General features: G+C 34.8%; 1 protein-coding gene across 1 annotated transcript in view; it reads right to left on the reverse strand.

Moving 5' to 3' along the window:
• Positions 1-1,879: 1,879 nt before the first annotated feature.
• Positions 1,880-17,931, reverse strand: part of LOC126819429 (DNA primase large subunit) — a 34,327-nt gene continuing 18,275 nt past the window's right edge. The window contains exons 10-12 of the mRNA XM_050547457.2: positions 5,291-5,373; positions 4,118-4,274; positions 1,880-2,230 (exon numbers count right to left, since the gene is read on the reverse strand). Of these exons, the coding sequence (XP_050403414.1) occupies positions 2,040-2,230; positions 4,118-4,274; positions 5,291-5,373 (431 nt within the window). The 3' untranslated portion in view covers positions 1,880-2,039. The remainder of the gene's footprint in view (positions 2,231-4,117; positions 4,275-5,290; positions 5,374-17,931) is intronic.

The following is a 17,931-nucleotide window of genomic DNA, read 5'->3' on the forward strand; positions in this document are numbered from 1 at the left end:
GACTTAATGGGTCTCAAATATTAACTTTTTTCCACCGACAAATTAAATTCTAAAACATTTTTTTGATGTATTAGAAAAATAAAGACGTTTGACGTATTTGTAGGTAAAACTTATTTCCTATTTAGTGTAAATGGGTATTAAAATGACTAAAAGGCAGCATTCTGCCCGAAGCAGTAACGTCTTATGTAAACAACGCGCCATTCAGCCAATGATTGACGCCGCGTGCTGTGACGGTGCGTGTTAAAGGCAGTCATCTTTTACAGAGATATTAAAAGATTCGTAATTCTCTGTTAAACAGATTGAGCTTGGAGGTCGGGTGTTCGATCCCTGCATTGGTCGAGAAAGTTCATCCAGATTTCCGGCGTGGTTCCCCCCTTGAGACAGTGATGCAGAAAGGAGGACTTGACAAGGACAGTCATTCGGATGGGACGAAAAACCGACAATCGACTTAATTCTGTTGAAGGAAATGAAATGAAATGGGGGGTTAATGGCCTACATTCTGTTAAAGGAAAACATATATGCTATAGAGACACACATTCTACAAGTCATATCCAAAATATAAATGATTTCATAAAAAGTTATTGAAATTTTGACAAAAACGGTCTTACACGAACCAACAAGAGCGGGTTTTTTTTTGTCAATTTCACTCTTAACATGTCTTTATTTATCGTTCAGATATTTCTCTTGTCGGCGAATGTAGGACTAAACCTAGCACGATTCGTGCTGCCATTGATATCGTGGTTTAATTTTGAAGTAATCGTGGTGATCCTATCAGGTTTTATCATATATTGAGGCCAGTCGTAGCAATCGTGTTGATCGTATCGAAACGTATCTGCACGTACCAGATTGTGGACTCAATACGGACAATCCTATCGTAACACATCGGACGACAGCGGGAACCCATCTTCAAAAGAAGGCTTGACCTCGCTTTAACTACGTACATCTTATCAAGGTGTTGTAAAACTTGTAGTCGTTGCTTCAGGAATATGGTGGGAACCTAGCATTAATGATGACTGCTGATCACGGACGATGATAACATGTTGTGAACAGTTGGCTTATAATAAATTAAAGTTGACAATTTAACAACTTGTGACATTATTATCACACTAGTTATATATAACGTCAACTAACGTATTGCCTACTTGTTCTATATAATACAATCTGTTTCAATAAAAAAGCCTATTTTATTATTTAATAGTGATACTTGCTCTATATAAAACGGCCCAATATAAACAACTTTGTAATTAATGTAGGTCATTATTTTGGTACCAATACACTGACTTATCTAATAGGGTTAGTGCTAAATGATAAGGCCATCTCAATTTTTCGTCACAGGTCACGAGATGTAAACAGGGCTAGTGCTAATCCCAACCCTAACCCTAGCCCCAATGTTTACCCTTGCCTAAAAACTCGCCTATAATCACATGCCCTAACCTTATTTACATCCAAGCGACCTTGACAAAAATTGAGCTGGCCTTAACAAATAGATTTAGCTTTTTTTTTTTACCCCTTCATGATCCATAACAGTGGGTGACGGGGGTGGGGGCTGGGTGGTGGTGAGGGGGTTGGATGTCTGAATGATTACTGTGTACACGTATCATAAGGTCTGTCATTGAGTCAACTGGCTTGGTTTCGATTCCCCGCTTGATGAAAACAAGGAGTAAGGTCGCCTGTCCACCTCCTGGGTTTTCTCCAGGTCCTTGAACTCTTGAAACAAAAGTAGTATAACTCCAGATGTGGTAGTCCATCGCCACCAGACCTAGCCTATGTTACTGCCTGGTCCCAGCTACCCCTATACAACAAATTCCAGCCTCGGGACAGCCCTAGTATATCCCAACCCTGAACAGACAGACAAACAAACAAATAACAGTCATAAATATTAGTTTAGATAGATCAACATTTAATTCTTTCTTTACAAATAGATACATATTACTGTTTCAGACATTTTCAAGAATTCTTTTTCTCCATGTTGAAGTTAATTCTTAGTTTTTATATACAATTATTTATGTTTTTCGATGTTTTTGAGCAGGGTTCTGTGTTTAATTAGTTGTTTCTTGATCTAATAAACCCATTTCTTCCTCTGTCATCATAAAATCATCATCTAATTCATCAATATTTGAATTTTGTGTTGGTGCAGTTGATTGGCTCTTATTTTGTGAGGGTGTACTTTGTGAATTAGCAGGAACTCTTCGTACAATTTTAGGTGTTTTAGGAGTGGATTGAGATATTCCTGTAAATAAAGAAGAATACCAGTAAGAATAATTATTAATACATCTTTTTCACTAAAGGCTAAATTCTCTGAAAAACAGACTAACGTTTAAGCTAGCTCAAGTTCCTGAATATGGATTTTTTAATTGGTTCGGATCCCAGCGTGGGCTGAGAGGTAATGAATTTGGATTGAGGAAAGGTTGTTTTTTTTTTATCGGGCACCTTTCAGCCATTAATTGCTCCTCATAATTTCCATAAGTCTGGTTTTCCCTTGTGCGGGGTTGAAAGGGAAGCGACCATCTATATGTACTCTCCTGCGGATGACTCAGCTACCTCTATACACTAAATTTCAGCCTTGGGACAGCCCTTGTGTATCCACCAACCCCGAACAGACAGATGACAGTCACAAATATTAGTATAGATTGGTATCCATGTAAAACAATCCTTTGGATGGAGGCCTGTGTAATGGTACCTAAGAAATATTTTGGCCAAGGGCCCTACAAAACCTGTCAGGTTAAAATGCGAGAGAGAGCGAGAATAAAATGGGGTTGAAGTCCACTTGACACAAGCTAGGTCATTTCGGGACTAACATATGGTTCAATTTTATTTCAATAATTTGCTTGCCTGTAGGGGTCTTTAGCAGTGGGAGGAAACCGGAGGTCCCGGAGAAAACCCACACGGTTGGACAGGTAACCCTACTCCTTGTCACGTACAACCGGGGAATCGAAACCACTACAGTTGACTCAATGACAGACCTAATGATGCAAGCCCTTGCGCTAACCATTTGGCCATCCAAAACACCCAGTTAAATGACCATAGTGTTTTAAAGAAGTTTTAAAAGACTGGATATAAAATTAGTATCATCGAATTTCGTCCATGTGTGTCAACTGTCAATTAAGACAAGAAATAGACGATAGATCGCTTGTAAGTAGGCCGTAAACAAGTTATTATATGACTATTACTGAATGCATGTTAGTATTAATACCTGCATTGAGATGTAAGACCAATTATAACATAGCTACAGGATAAATACACATATGTCATATTAATGTCAAACATAAAAACCTCTAGCAAATAATCTCGTGCATCATGAAATTGATTGCTCTATGTACAGTCTAATACATGTACATGTTGGACAGCAGATCAAAACACCAAAATTAAATGGTCAGCTTTAAACAGGACATAAGTACAAATTAGATGATTTTAAACGATTTTTATGCATTATTAAACAAAGATGTGATATTAAACGAATGTGAAAGCAATTAGTGCTAGATACACAAGATTAAATGATATCCAGGCTCAGAGTTCACAAAGCATTCTCAGACTTAAGTTAACCATTTACTCAAAATGTTTGCCTTATTTTAACTAAAATATAGCCCTTTATAAAACTTTTGTTGTTTTAATGTATCAAATACATCAATAAGAAACTATGTGCAATGTTTTGTGTTTCTGGATCAAAGATATTTCTTATAAACAGTGGTTGAAAGTTGAGTAAAATCTTTACTTAAGTCTGAGAATGCTTTGTGAACTTGGGGCATGGTTACAGTGCCAGTGGCTTTACAGTGCTGTACTTTAAACCAGTCATAGTTTCTTATATAACATTATTTCTGAGAGAGAGAGAGAGAGAGAGAGAGAGAGAGAGATATTAATGCCCCCTAGGTAATTTCAGGACTTACATATGGTTCAACTATATTTTAATACTCGCCTGCGTGTAGGGATCTTTAACAGTGGGAGGAAACCAGAGGACCCAGAGAAAATCCACATGGTTGGACAGACCACCTTAATCCTTGTCACTTGCAAGTAGGAAATCGAAACCCTGCCACTTGACTCAATGTCAGATCTTATGATCTAACACGCGTCCATTAAAACCCTTCGGCCACCCAAAGCCCCCTCCATCCCATAACTTTACCTTTATCGCCATTTAATCGTTTTTGACTTTCTTCAAAATATTGATTAGGATGTTGAAAGTTTGGTACATCTCCGTCTCCAGTTACACCACCATGGATATATTCAAAATATTTAGAACAAGCTAACTGATAGTGACCTCTCTTTGTTGTTGTCATAACCTGTATTCAGATTTGTTTAAAAATTTAGCAATTAAATATAAGTCAAAGAATTGATGACAATTTAATATATATAACAACCCAACTGTGAGACTGATGTCCCCCACCTCAATCCCTAAATAAATAGATGATGATTATTAGTTATTTTATAAACAACCCAACAGTTAGACTAATGTCCCCCACCCCAATCCCTAAATAAATAGATGATGATTATTAGTTATTTTATAAACAACCCAACTGTGAGACTGATGTCCCCCACCTCAATCCCTAAATAAATAGATGATGATTATTAGTTATTTTATAAACATCCCAACAGTGAGACTGATGTCCCCCACCCCAATCCCTAAATAAATAGATGATGATTATTAGTTATTTTATAAAGTATCCAGCAATCAAATTGCTTATCACTCAGCCTAAAGGGGCATTATAGAATAGCTGGCAGTTCTCACTATAATAATTAAAAAATAGATAATGTAAAGGGAATATGTTGAATATTTCAGTCAAATTACTTCACTCTGAACTGAGATATCCTTGTTACAGTTACATTATAGCCTCAATTATTATTGCTACCATTGTTACAATAATAAACCAAGTCTTGATTATCCATTTTTATGATAAATCATCCAAACTGCCGTTGAACTGTTGATCAGAGTTAAATCCGTTGAAAATCTAGACTCTACAATTGCATCGAGAATTGATGATGGTCTTGGTAAGTTAATAAATGTCTAATTAACAATTTATTACATTTAAGGCAAAAAGAAAGACCTGCAATAGGCAGATTTAGCGCTTGCATATAGCCTGTTTAACCCGATTAGAAAATATTTATTATCAAACTTAGTCAAGGTATTGATGAATTGATGAGATAAAACTGTACATCTCTCTCACATAATTAAAATCAAAGTTGCTGTGTTCCAAATCAAATTGCTTATCTGTGCTTAATGTGCTCTTATCACACCCAAGGAGGAGGTCACAGAAATTACGATGGTTTCCCTGACCAGGAGCTAATGACAAATACTTACTTCTTCAATAGCATCCTTACTTAATCCATTAGTTCGTAATTTCTGTTTTAACATCTCAGCATCAGTATGACGAAATGGACAACCTGAAAAAAGACAAGATAATTATTTAATTATAGTGATGGGAGAAATGAAATGAAATGGGGTTTAATGTCTTATTGTTTTGCTCCGACTGGGCTTTACTTCTTTATTTTTTTTTAAATCTCTTCAATCTGATTAAAATACAGATGTATGTAGTGGAAGGTCGCGTTAGAGGTCAGCTTTTGACCCTATGACATGATTGACATCATACATTTGACTAACCAATCAGGGTTGATGTTTCTTGAGGGTTACCCACAGTTCTGTGGGTTATATAACAACTCTTCCAGATCCTAGTGCAGTAAAGACAAGTAAAACAAAATTTCTGCCATATAAAAAACAAAACGAAATAGGATCTGTGTTTTAATAAGATTGAAATCTCTTTCAACATATGTTTTGTAGTTTATTCAGTCATGTTGTTATATCTTTACTCTATGTGCATCTGGGCACTTCTTGAGGATGCACTATATATAAGTACATCTTAATAAATGAAATGAAATGGGGTTTAACGTCCTACTGTTCTGCTCTGACTTTGCAAATGAAGATGTGTACATTTATTTAGATGAAATCTATCTAAAACGTAACCTATTAAGCTTTTCATCCAAAATGCTATGTCGTGACAAAAACTGTTGATATGGGGTTTAACGTCCTACTGTTCTGCTCCGACTTTGCAAATGAAGATGTGTACATTTATTTAGATCAAATCTTTCTAAAACGTAACTCATTAAGCTTTTCATCCAAAATGTTATGTCGTGACAAAAACTGTTGAATATTAAACCTATCAAGCATTCAAGTACAAGCGTTGAAACTTGACATCTCAACACTTGAATCAATGACAGAACTAATGATCTAAAGCATGTGTTAGGATCTAATGACCTAAAGAGCACGTGTTCGGCCACAAGACCACTCATCCCTGATAAAAACAAGCTTGAAATAAGTAATCAATTATTGGTTGTTAATCTGTGACATATAGGAGGGTGAACACGATGTATTTAAAACATTACATGTCTAAATAGAGAATGAGGATAATCATAATCTTTAGTTATTGTCGATAAATAATGGTATTTTCAATCAGATTAAATTCCCATCAAATTGATCAGCTTCAGCACTATGTGTAATCTTTTTAAACAGACATTATACAAGCACTAAATCTGCCTATTGCAGGTCTTTCTTTAGGCCTGAAATGTTATATAAATTATTAAGTCTTGAGGCCTGAAATGTTATATAAACTAGTAATTCTTTAGCCTTGAAATGTTCTATAAACTATTAATTGACATTTATTAACAAGAAAAGACCAAAATCAACTGTCGATGGCATTGGATACTCAAGATTTTAACTAGATTAGAATGGTTTGCCATTTAAAATCGAATATACCAGTGCCCTGGTTACCACTATGCACACATCTTGTCAAAACTACACACAGTGATAACTTGGCTCAGAATGAAGTAATTTGAATGAAATTTTCAATATTTTCATTTTACATTATCTATTTTAAAACTACATGTTTACAACAAGAACGGTCAGCTCTTTATCTAAATCTTACATAATGTATCTTTAATAGAATTATTATAGCAAGAACGGCCAGTTCTTTATTTAAATCTTACATAATGTATCTTTAAGTCATGTTTTTACTATCCAACCCGTCTGTATGGATTTCATCTTATTTATACTGGAATTGTTAAACTGTTTCAATGGCATTTAGTAATTGAACTAGAGTATACAGGTCACAATTCTATGGAATACAATTACTGCTTTTTACTGAGCGACGTTTCGACTAGGCTTCTCTAGTCATTATCAAGCTATGATAAAAAATGAAAATATGACAGGACAATATATACATGTACACAACAATGCTTAGTTAATGCTGACAAACCGGGGATCTCCCTTAATTACGTGTACCTAAAGGTAATCTGATTTAATTAGGCCCTTGGGTACTATATCGGCATCCCTGCATCGCATCAAGAACTTAAGACTATTACATACATGTACATATTTTCCTTCTGTTCTTCGTATCGTATTTTCTGGTTTGTCAGTATTAACTTAGCATTATTGTGTACATGTATATATTGTCCTGTCATATTTTCATTTTTTATCATAGCTTGATAATGACTAGAGAAGCCTAGTCGAAACGTCGCTCAGTAAAAAGCAGTAATTGTATTCCATAGAATTGTGACCTGTATACTGGAATTGTTATTTCTTGTTTATCTAGCTTAGTGGTTCTCAAACTTTTTTAAGTTGGGATGCACTTGTAATCCTACAAATAAATGTAGGCGCACTATATCCAAATTTTGGATAAATACGTTATATTTGAGTTACGTTACATGTATGCAACATGTACATAACTTGTTACAGTATATCCATAACCATTGGCGTAATAAAATGGTAAAAGCCTATGGTATTGTAATTATACATTTATTTTTTTATATCTGGACATTAATTTCTCTGGAATTCCACAGGGCACACCTAGACATCTTCTTGGGCCTGGTACACACTTTGAGAACTGCTAATTAACTGATATGCTTAAAGACACATTCCTGTGTACAAACTGGGTGATTTGATGATATATTTGGACTAAAAACATATTCAAACTAATTAATTGATCATAATTTTGCTTCAAATCCTTCTCAAAGCGTTTCAATTGTCGGGGAATACCCTGGCTATTAAAACTCGATCAAAAGAGGTCATGTTTATGTCATGTGACTTACCTCTCCCGGTACCACAGAGTTATTTTCACTCTGTGCCGGTACCTAGCAACATAAGCGAAGTCGGAGGAGAATTCATTGCATACACAAGACGATGCTGTCTTTAATCGCTGACTATTTATTACAAATATCAAAGCCTAATTAAATTTTCGGATTATCCACTGCCCGCGTCTTTTTCCGTGATTTTTATCTCAGAAAGTGTTGTACATCTAATTATTCATAAAGTTTATCAAAATGTACATCAAGCACTCAACCTCCGCGTGCAACCTTCGACGTCACGCGTGCAGACACTCCTAATCGTCGGGCTGTCGATTAGCGAAACCCTTACATTTTTGTCCTGTATACGCTCCATGAGTGATTTTCAGGGAATTCAGTATTTTTCTAGTAAGATTGGATATTTCTACTTTCCATATAAACCAAAATTGCCATACTTTTATTAGAAATAACCACCCGATAAATACTTTTCTGGGAACGTAGCTTTAAATGTATGTATATTGTATTGGGAATTTAGGTGCATTAGCAAATAAATTAAATTACATTTTATATCTATGAATAATGAGCTAGCGCCTGAATGACTGAACCATTTATATCTATATTTATTTTTGTCGTACTGTATTCAAAAATTGGAATCACAGGGTATCTTTGATCTTTTTTGTAAAACAGTTCAATTAAATTTGAATAAAGCCATTTTTATTTTCTGGTAAATTAAAAGTAAAAACATAAAATGTTCTTATATACCGTGCGCCTAAACCATGAACTTTTATTTTTTCCTGAAACACCTCTGCCAAACTCGCCCTGCGCCTTATCCACACATGCGCCTAATACACCGAAAAATACGGTAGATGACGACTCATTTTTACAATTTATTAGTTTGTAAGATACAGTAAGATCTACAGTAAGGAAAACATCAGATCATATTGTTTCATGTAGACAGAATTAGAAAAGTCCTAATGTAATTTACCGTTATGGGTTAAGCTGAATTCTGATACTAATCAGAGATTGTCGAACTGCTACCATCTTATCTAAGTAGAATGGGTTTCTATTTCTGTATTGTCACCATAAAGCATGCCTTAAGCTTAATAAAACTAAAGGCATTAAAGTACATTTACCTTCTTATATAGTTACCGCCTTTTCTACTGAAGTGTGTTAACAAAAATAGATGATAGATTATGAAAAAGGGCACACATGTACATTTCCACAGTTTACTTTGAGTGAACTCAAAAATAGCACAGACCATGTGATTTTCAAATGATGAAAAAATTTCTCAGCTATTAATATTTTTGTATTGTGCCAGATTATTTCGGAATTTTTTCTGCACAAGTGCATTAACACAAATAGATATTATATGATGAATACATATATATATATATATCTACCACAATTTACTTTGAGGTAACTCAAAAATAGCAAATGCCATGGGTTTAATGTCCTACTGTTCTGACAGGGCTAATAAAGATGTGGTCAAAAATAGCACACAAAACGCATGATTTCCAAATGCTTAAAGATACATTGTCCCGAAAGTATTTATCAAGTGGTTATTTCCAATAAAAGTATGGCAAATTTGTTATATATGGAAATTAATATATAGACATCCATCCATACTAGAAAAAAACTGAATTACACGAAAAACACACATGGGGCAAGCACTGGGAAAAAATGTCAGGGTATCACTAACTGGGGTTAAATAGGCCGTTCTCCAATCCCATTCTTTGATGATTAAAATATTATTTATAAAAAAAAACTCCCAAAACTGGCAACCCAACTGTTGTCTGCCAGCTTATGTGCTAGCTTGACTACGGAAGTGGTTGTTATTTCTTGATCAAATGGTTAGGAGGTTTGGGGAATATTGAGGGGTGTCAACGTACAAAAGATTCTGCAATTAACCGCCGGAAAAAGAAATTGACAGAAAATAATTAAGAATTTGTTTAGGCCTCAATATGTATGATAAATCGACGGTAAGTAATGAAAAATATTTCCTGAAAAATGGACCCTCCCTCAATGAATTGAGGTGACAGTCATGGCATCTAACAACAGTGTTTATTTATACTATAGCTTGAGGTATCTCCCTGTGAATACAAAGTTTTGAGAGGGATTTGAAGCAAATTTTTGATTTATTAATTAGTTTGAATACAGTTTGTACAAGGGAAAGTATCTTTAAAGAATTTTTCAGCTTTTAATTATTTTGTATTTTGCATTATACCAGATCCTTTCAGAAGACATTTTGCATTAAAATTTCATTAACAATATGATGTTCAATTACTTAAAAAAAAAATTTATCAGCTATTAAGTACCAGATTATTTCAGAATACAAGTTCTGAAATCTTTTCTACTTCGGTGTGTTAACACAAATAGCTATGATGAAATGAAATGAAATGGGGTTTAACGTCCTACTGTTCTGCTCCTATGCCGGGCTAATGAAGACGGGCATATGCCATACAGTGTGCTATGAGGGAAATTTTGCCCAGGCAGCGGCACTATCGCCTACTCTTATATCGAATTCCAACTGCCAAGGGATCTTTTACATGCATTCTAATGTATACACAGGACCTCGGTTTTTTGTCTCATCCGAAGGACTAGACAGCTGTTCTTGTCAGGCCCTCCGTCCTGCATCACTGACAAGGGGGAACCACGCCGGAAACGTATAATGAATTGTAAAAACAGCCATTTATTCGCGCAGTTTGAGTGATCTTAAAAACAGCACTAACCGTGTGGTTTTCAATATTTGAATGAATTCCTTAATTGTTATGTATATGATAAATTATACAGATTAGTTCCAAAATCTTTTTCTACTTCAGTGTGTTAACGCAGTATAGCTAGACATATCAGTAATTATGAAAACGGCCATTTAATCGCAGTTTGAGGGAACTCAAAAATAACATTAGCCGTGTGATTTTCAATTTCTGAATGAATTCCTTAGACATTAATTATCATGAAAAAGATTATTTCAGAAGACCAGTTCAGAAATCTTTTTTCTTGCTCAAGTGTATTAGAATTAACACCTTGCTAAATTATGAAAAATGGAATATTTTTCTAGCTTGAGGAAACATTAAAATAGCAAAGCCCATGCGATTTTCAATTTCTGTAAGACTTCCTCAGTCATTAATCATTATGTATAGTATCTCTAGCAGATTATTTCAGAAATCTATGACACATTCTCACCATTCATATCAAATATTCGTCTTGCGCAATTGTTCTAGATTTTCAACCTACGTGTATTAAAATTATTATTAATGAATTCTATAGTCTTTTTTGTTGGCATTTAGTAACTGAACATATTAACACAAGGTACAATTTTTATGGATACACAATTACCGACGAGGATACTCTTATCTTCATCAAGCCAATGATACAGGTATGTGAATGGTAGGTAAATACAGAATATGCAACTAAATAACAATCAAATACAATTAAAATTCAAAGGTGTTAAGATTTAATTATACTTGATTGTTAATTGTGTTGCATATTCTGTATATATTTGCCTACCATTCACATATCTGTATCATTGGCTTGATGAGAATAAGAGTATCTTCGTCGAAACGTCGCTTATAATTAAACTCATTTACTGGGTATCTATAAAAATTGTACTTTGTGTTAATTCTATAGTCCTCTAAAAATAATATTTTTGACTACCCACAATTAAACAAATGTATCATGTTTTTATTTGTCAGCTAAAAATAATATTTTTAACCACACCAACGTTTTGATGATAAATTCAAACTATTTGTAGCCAAGTCAATATATTTTTAGCTATCATATTTATATGTTATCATTATTTTTATTGTAAACCATTAATGAGTGTGTATTAAAAACCTTTTCTAGACCAAAACACTAATTTTAGATCCATAATTGTTACTTCTGAGGAAAGGGCAACCAAAATCTTCTATTCAAAGAAAAGGTCAGATTAGTTAGAACTATTTTTCGATGTGGATGACTTTTAGTACAGTCTACTCCCCAACCTGCCTTGGGACATCTCATTAGGAGCAGCAGCTCTCAGCATATTTTCTCGTTAACGTTAATTAATATAGAAGAACCAGCAATAATTAAAACATGTTTACACCTCATGAAAGCTGGAATTAGATTTTTTTTTTAATTCCCTAGACATGATGATTTAATCTTTCTTTATTTATAGCGTAATCCTGATAAAAAAACATTTCATGTTGTCGCTGTAATTAGGAATGGCTAATTCCTTATATGGCCTCTGTTCCTACACAAGATCACGATCCCATCTATTTTCATCTTTGATAACGTCTGTAACAAAGGAACTTTTATTTTGGAAACATTTTAATTTAATTAAAAAGAACTAAACATTAGTTTGATAAAAAAAAAATAAAAAAATACTAACATCAATTACAGGATATATTCCTGAAGCAATGGCCCGAGAAATCCCTTTCTACCCATTGCTGGATTGGCTTCTGATACTTGAGCTTTTGAGGGAGTGTATCTATTCTTCCCGTTCAATCAAATCTATCCCAAGTAGAGCAACATGACAGCCCTTCGTTTAATCTGGGGTCTTAACTAAAACTTTGGACAGTGATTTAAGATATTAAAAAAGGTGAAAATCTTGTTCGTCTCCATACAGTATTGTTTACATTTTATCAATGTTGATAGCTTTGTTTCTCAGGCAATTAGATTTCTGCAATATTCTGCTATGCACTGGTTAATTGGGCATAATAAAATCATTAGTCATAACGTAACGTTATGTAAACATATTTGGTCCAATTTGGAGCTCTGTTTAAAGCATATTGATATTGTTACGCAGTTAGCTATTTGTTGTTAATCGGACTATTGACCAGTCAGTATTTGGAACAAAAATGTGCTTCCACTACAGCAATGTTAAGTGGGATTAGCTCTAATTAAAAGAAACACTGCAAAGAGTATGATTACAGGACAAATACGGTCAATGGGCCCCCTTACTTCAAATTCTATAAATTCGATACAGAACACTAATTAATAGAGAATTATTTGAATCTATGTAAATGTTATTTTGATGAAATGAAGTTTAATGTCTTACTGTTTTGCTCCGACCGGACTAATAAAGGCCGGCATACGCCATACAGTGTGCTATGTGGGAAATTTTGCCCGGGCATCGACGCTACGGCCTACTCTTATATCGAACTCCAACTGCCAAGGGATCTTTTACGTGCATGCCAATGTGTACACAGGATATTTGTTTTTTGTTCCATACGAATGACTAGACAGCTGTCCTTGTCAGACTCTCCGTTATCTGCACCACAGATAAGGGGGAAACCAAGCCGGAAAATCCAGACGAACTTTCTCAGCAAACACCACAACCTCCAGGCTAGCGAGCCAGGATGTCTTACTCACTTAGCCACCATGGCTCCTATTCACATCAATCCCGCACCAAATACAAGGTGTCCTCTTTCCTGGCCCTCTTTCTGCAAATTCAATTTAATATCCATTACGGGAAAGATATGGAACGTTTATTTTGGCAACATTTTAGCCTAATTAAAAAGAACTAAAAATTATTTTGATTAATGACCCATTAAAATAAATCCTACTGACATCAATGCAATACCCCAAAAACCACTTCAGCAAATTTGTTATAATATCAATTGTGGGAGATATGCGTAAATATCGATAATATTTCATTTACTTATTGCAAAATTTATGATACCATCAATAAACTGAGTGAAAATGCATTTGTACCAGACTTCCTAGCATATGGCATCAGGTTATCTAATTTGCTAATTGTTAAAAAAGTGTTATCGATTTTATCTATTAATGAAAATTGTGACATCCCACGTCATCATCACTGACATGACACATATTTAACATTCTGATCACATCAAACATTATAATGGAAGACATACAAAAATCAAACCCACATTTAAACAAGAATTTTTTTTTTTCAAGAAACTCTCTGATGTTTTTTTTTGACATTTGACATCTGACAAATATTTGATTTTAATGAATAATTATATCAGTAGAGTTTTAAGGCTCTTTACTTTGTTTCAAAATAGAAATATAGACGTCATACTTGACATGAAACATATTTTTGTTCGACAAACTGCTTCGGTAAATATAACGTAAATACTAATCTTGGAGAATATTTTAGAGCCATGTGACATTATCATTTAGAGCAATGGTTGTCAACCTTATTTCACTTAGTCTCCTTAGGCCATTTTACATATTGCTTAGCCCCCACCCCACCCTTCCCTTCTTACCACATCTACATGTACTCTGTTTCGTCAGTTTTCCTATATTTTCCAAATACTAACAATTTCATACCAAATAATTTTAACTTTTTTCATGGACCTAATTTTTTCCTGCAGAACCCCTTTGAATCTCTTTTACTCCCCCTCCTCTTTCATTATCTAATCTAGACAGCCCCCTACCCCCTTCATTAACTAATCTAGACAGCCCCCCTCCCCCCTTCATTATCTAATCTAGACAGCCCCCCTCACCCTTCATTATCTAATCTAGACAGCCCCCCTCCCCCCTTCATTATCTAATCTAGACAGCCCCCCTACCCCTTCATTAACTAATCTAGACAGCCCCCCTCCCCCCTTCATTATCTAATCTAGACAGCCCCCCTCCCCCTTCATTATCTAATCTAGACAGCCCCCCTACCCCCTTCATTATCTAATCTAGACAGCCCCCCTACCCCCCTTCATTAACTAATCTAGACAGCCCCCCTCCCCCTTCATTATCTAATCTAAACAGATCCCCTCCCCCCACCTTCATTATCTAATCTAGACAGACCCCCTCCCCACACCTTCATTATCTAATCTAGACAGATCCTTTAAACTACACAGCAGTAGAAAGTAGAAACCCAATGGTTTTCTATGATTGTCAATGGATTTGATCAGTTTTCCAACAATGGTTTGAAACTAAACATTAAATACAGAAACTCCTGCTAAAACAGTACAACTATATCATACCTAAGTTGTAAATGAAATGGAATGGGGTTTAACGTCCTACTGTTCTTCTCCGACTGGGCTAATGAAGGTGGGCTACACCATACAGTGTGCAATGAGGGAAATTTTGTCCGGGCAACGGGCACTATGACCTACTCTTATATCGAATACCAACTGCCAAGGGATCTTTTACGTGCACACCAATGTATACACAGGACCTCGTTTTTTGATCACATTTGAATGACTGGACAGCTGTCCTTGTCAGGCCCTCCGTCCTGCACCACTGACAAGGACGGAAAATCCTAATGAACTTTCTCAGCCAATGCAGGGATCGAAGATACCGTAGTTGTAGTGTATAGTAAGTTAATAATGGAATAAATTTTACATAATAATATAATAATAATAAATTATGAATTTGTAGAGCGCAATGATTTTAAACAAACTTAGTAGAATATAGAAATATTTCTGTTGCTTTTTGCTTTAACATGGCACAATTTTATTTCAATAATTCATTGCGACGTAGATGATCTTCATTTAGCAGTGGGAGGCAACCAGAGGAACACCCACAAGGTTAGACAGGGAATTAAATAATTTTAAAATATATTAATATTCTCTGTAATTTAACCAAATCTGTACAATTTCTGACATGACAAGCTATTTTCTGACATGACAAGCTATTTAAAATCATAGTAACACGTTAATCACGAACTGACCCAAGGGATACGTAGGATTAGATTTTGATGCAGTCCCTGTTTGCAGAGTAAGTAAGCATTACTCACGACAATTTGAATCAAGCTAAGGAGATCCAAATTGATCTTCTAGACACAAGGTTTCAATCACATCACTACCTCCAGGAAAAGAACGGCATAGTGGTGGGTAGTGGTATTATTAGAATATCGGTTTGTACATTTGTACTTTTAGACAGTTCCAATTATAATAACAGATTTGTAAAATTCAAGGTATCAATCACATCACCACCTCCAGGAAAAGAACGGCATAGTGGTGGGTAGTGGTATTATTAGAATATCGGTTTGTACATTTGTACTTTTAGACAGTTCCAATTATAATAACAGATTTGTAAAATTCAAGGTATCAATCACATCACCACCTCCAGGAAAAGAACGACATGACTTATTATAGATTAAAAAATATATTTTAATTAACATCTAGTGGTGGGTGGTAATATTAGTATATATCGGCTTGCACTTTTAGACAGTTCCAATTATAATAACAGATTTGTAAAATTCTAAAGCTATTTCTTAGGAGACTGATGACGTACTTGCCAAACTGACCTGTTGCAATGATTGGTGGTTAGCTATTTCAAGCCAGCCAGTAACATTAGCAAGGTGTGATGAAGCTCGGTTAGTGCTAAATGATAAGGCCAACTCAATTTTTCGTCATAGGTCACTAGATGTAAACAGGGCTAGCACTAATCCCAACCCTAACCCTAACCTAGCCCAAATACTTACCTTTAACCCTAACCTACAATCTCGCCAACAATCACTTGTTCTAACCATATTTACATCTCAACGACCTTGATAAAAATTGAGCTGGCCTTAACAAATAGATTTAGACAATGAAGCTGATGTCATAATATCACTGTAACACGGGTATCATTTAATCTTGTGTATTTATCACTAATTTCTTTCATATTCATTCAATATCAAATCTTTGTTTAAAAACTTAAAAAAATCATTTAAAATCACTAAAAATCATCTAATTTGTATTTGTTTCCAGTTCAAAGCTGACCATTCAATTTTGATAATGAGTGTCTAATTTAAAAGGGTTTAATTTTTCGATCATTGTTAAAAAATAAACAACCCAATTGATTATTGATGTATAATGATTAATTTTTGAACAGTGGTCAGGAAATTAAACACTTGTAAATTGGACACTCATTATCAAAATTACGGTAATCAGTCAGCTTTAAACTGGACACAAGTACAAATTAGATAATTTGGGGTGATTTTAAATGATTTTTACGAGTTTTTAAACACAGATTTGATATTAAATGAATATGAAAGAATTTAGTGCTAGATACACAAGATTAAATGATACCTGGGTTACAGTGACAAGATTAAATGATACCTGGGTTACAGTGACAAGATTAAATGATACCTGGTTACAGTGATAATTAGGTGATGATGATGATTGTGAGGTATTAAATGTTTCAACACCTGTGTATACTATTCTTGAACAATCTCTCAGACTAAAGCCATTATAATAATAGCTACCATTGTACTTTATAATATAATTAATAGATCAAACAGGTGGGCTAACTCCGTATTTGATAGATGATATAATAAATGTAAGTCAGCTTGTTATTAAAGAGACAAGAAAGTACAATAAATGTCAAGATAGCTCTGCGATATCACTTCCGTTGAAGTGAACGTTATATAAAACTATTTCACACACACAGTGGAACACAAACTTCCGTTACAGATGTTTTTAAACCTTACCAGAAACAAAGGATTGGTGTAATGTAGTGATCCCCAGTGTGGGTAGTCACAAATTAAAGAGCCTTGAGACTGAAACTGATTAAATAAAAATGCTTTGCAGTAAACACAATCTGATTAAAGGGGGGGGAGAGAGAAATGAGGTTTAATGTCCACTCAACACAAACTAGGTCACTTTGGGACTAACACATGGTTTTTTAATTTTTATTTCAATAATTCGTTTGCGTGTAGGGGCAATCAGATTAAAACACAGATCCTATTTATAGTTCAAATTTCGTTTTACTTTGTCTTTACTACACTAGGATCTGGAAGAGTTGCTATATAACCTGTGTTCTGGATGATGTGAGGGATTAGCCAACGAAATGGTCTGTTACGGCGATTGTTTGGCGTGGGGTACACAGAACTGTGGGTAACCCACTAGAAACATTAAATATCTGATGTCATAGGGTTAAAGCCGCTCGTATGACCTCTGACACGACCTTCCATTACAACCGATCAGATCTTTATGTACATGTAATAAGAGGCCATTG

Source organism: Patella vulgata, chromosome 4, assembly GCF_932274485.2.
Source record: "Patella vulgata chromosome 4, xgPatVulg1.2, whole genome shotgun sequence".
Classification (NCBI taxonomy): Eukaryota; Metazoa; Mollusca; class Gastropoda; family Patellidae; genus Patella; species Patella vulgata.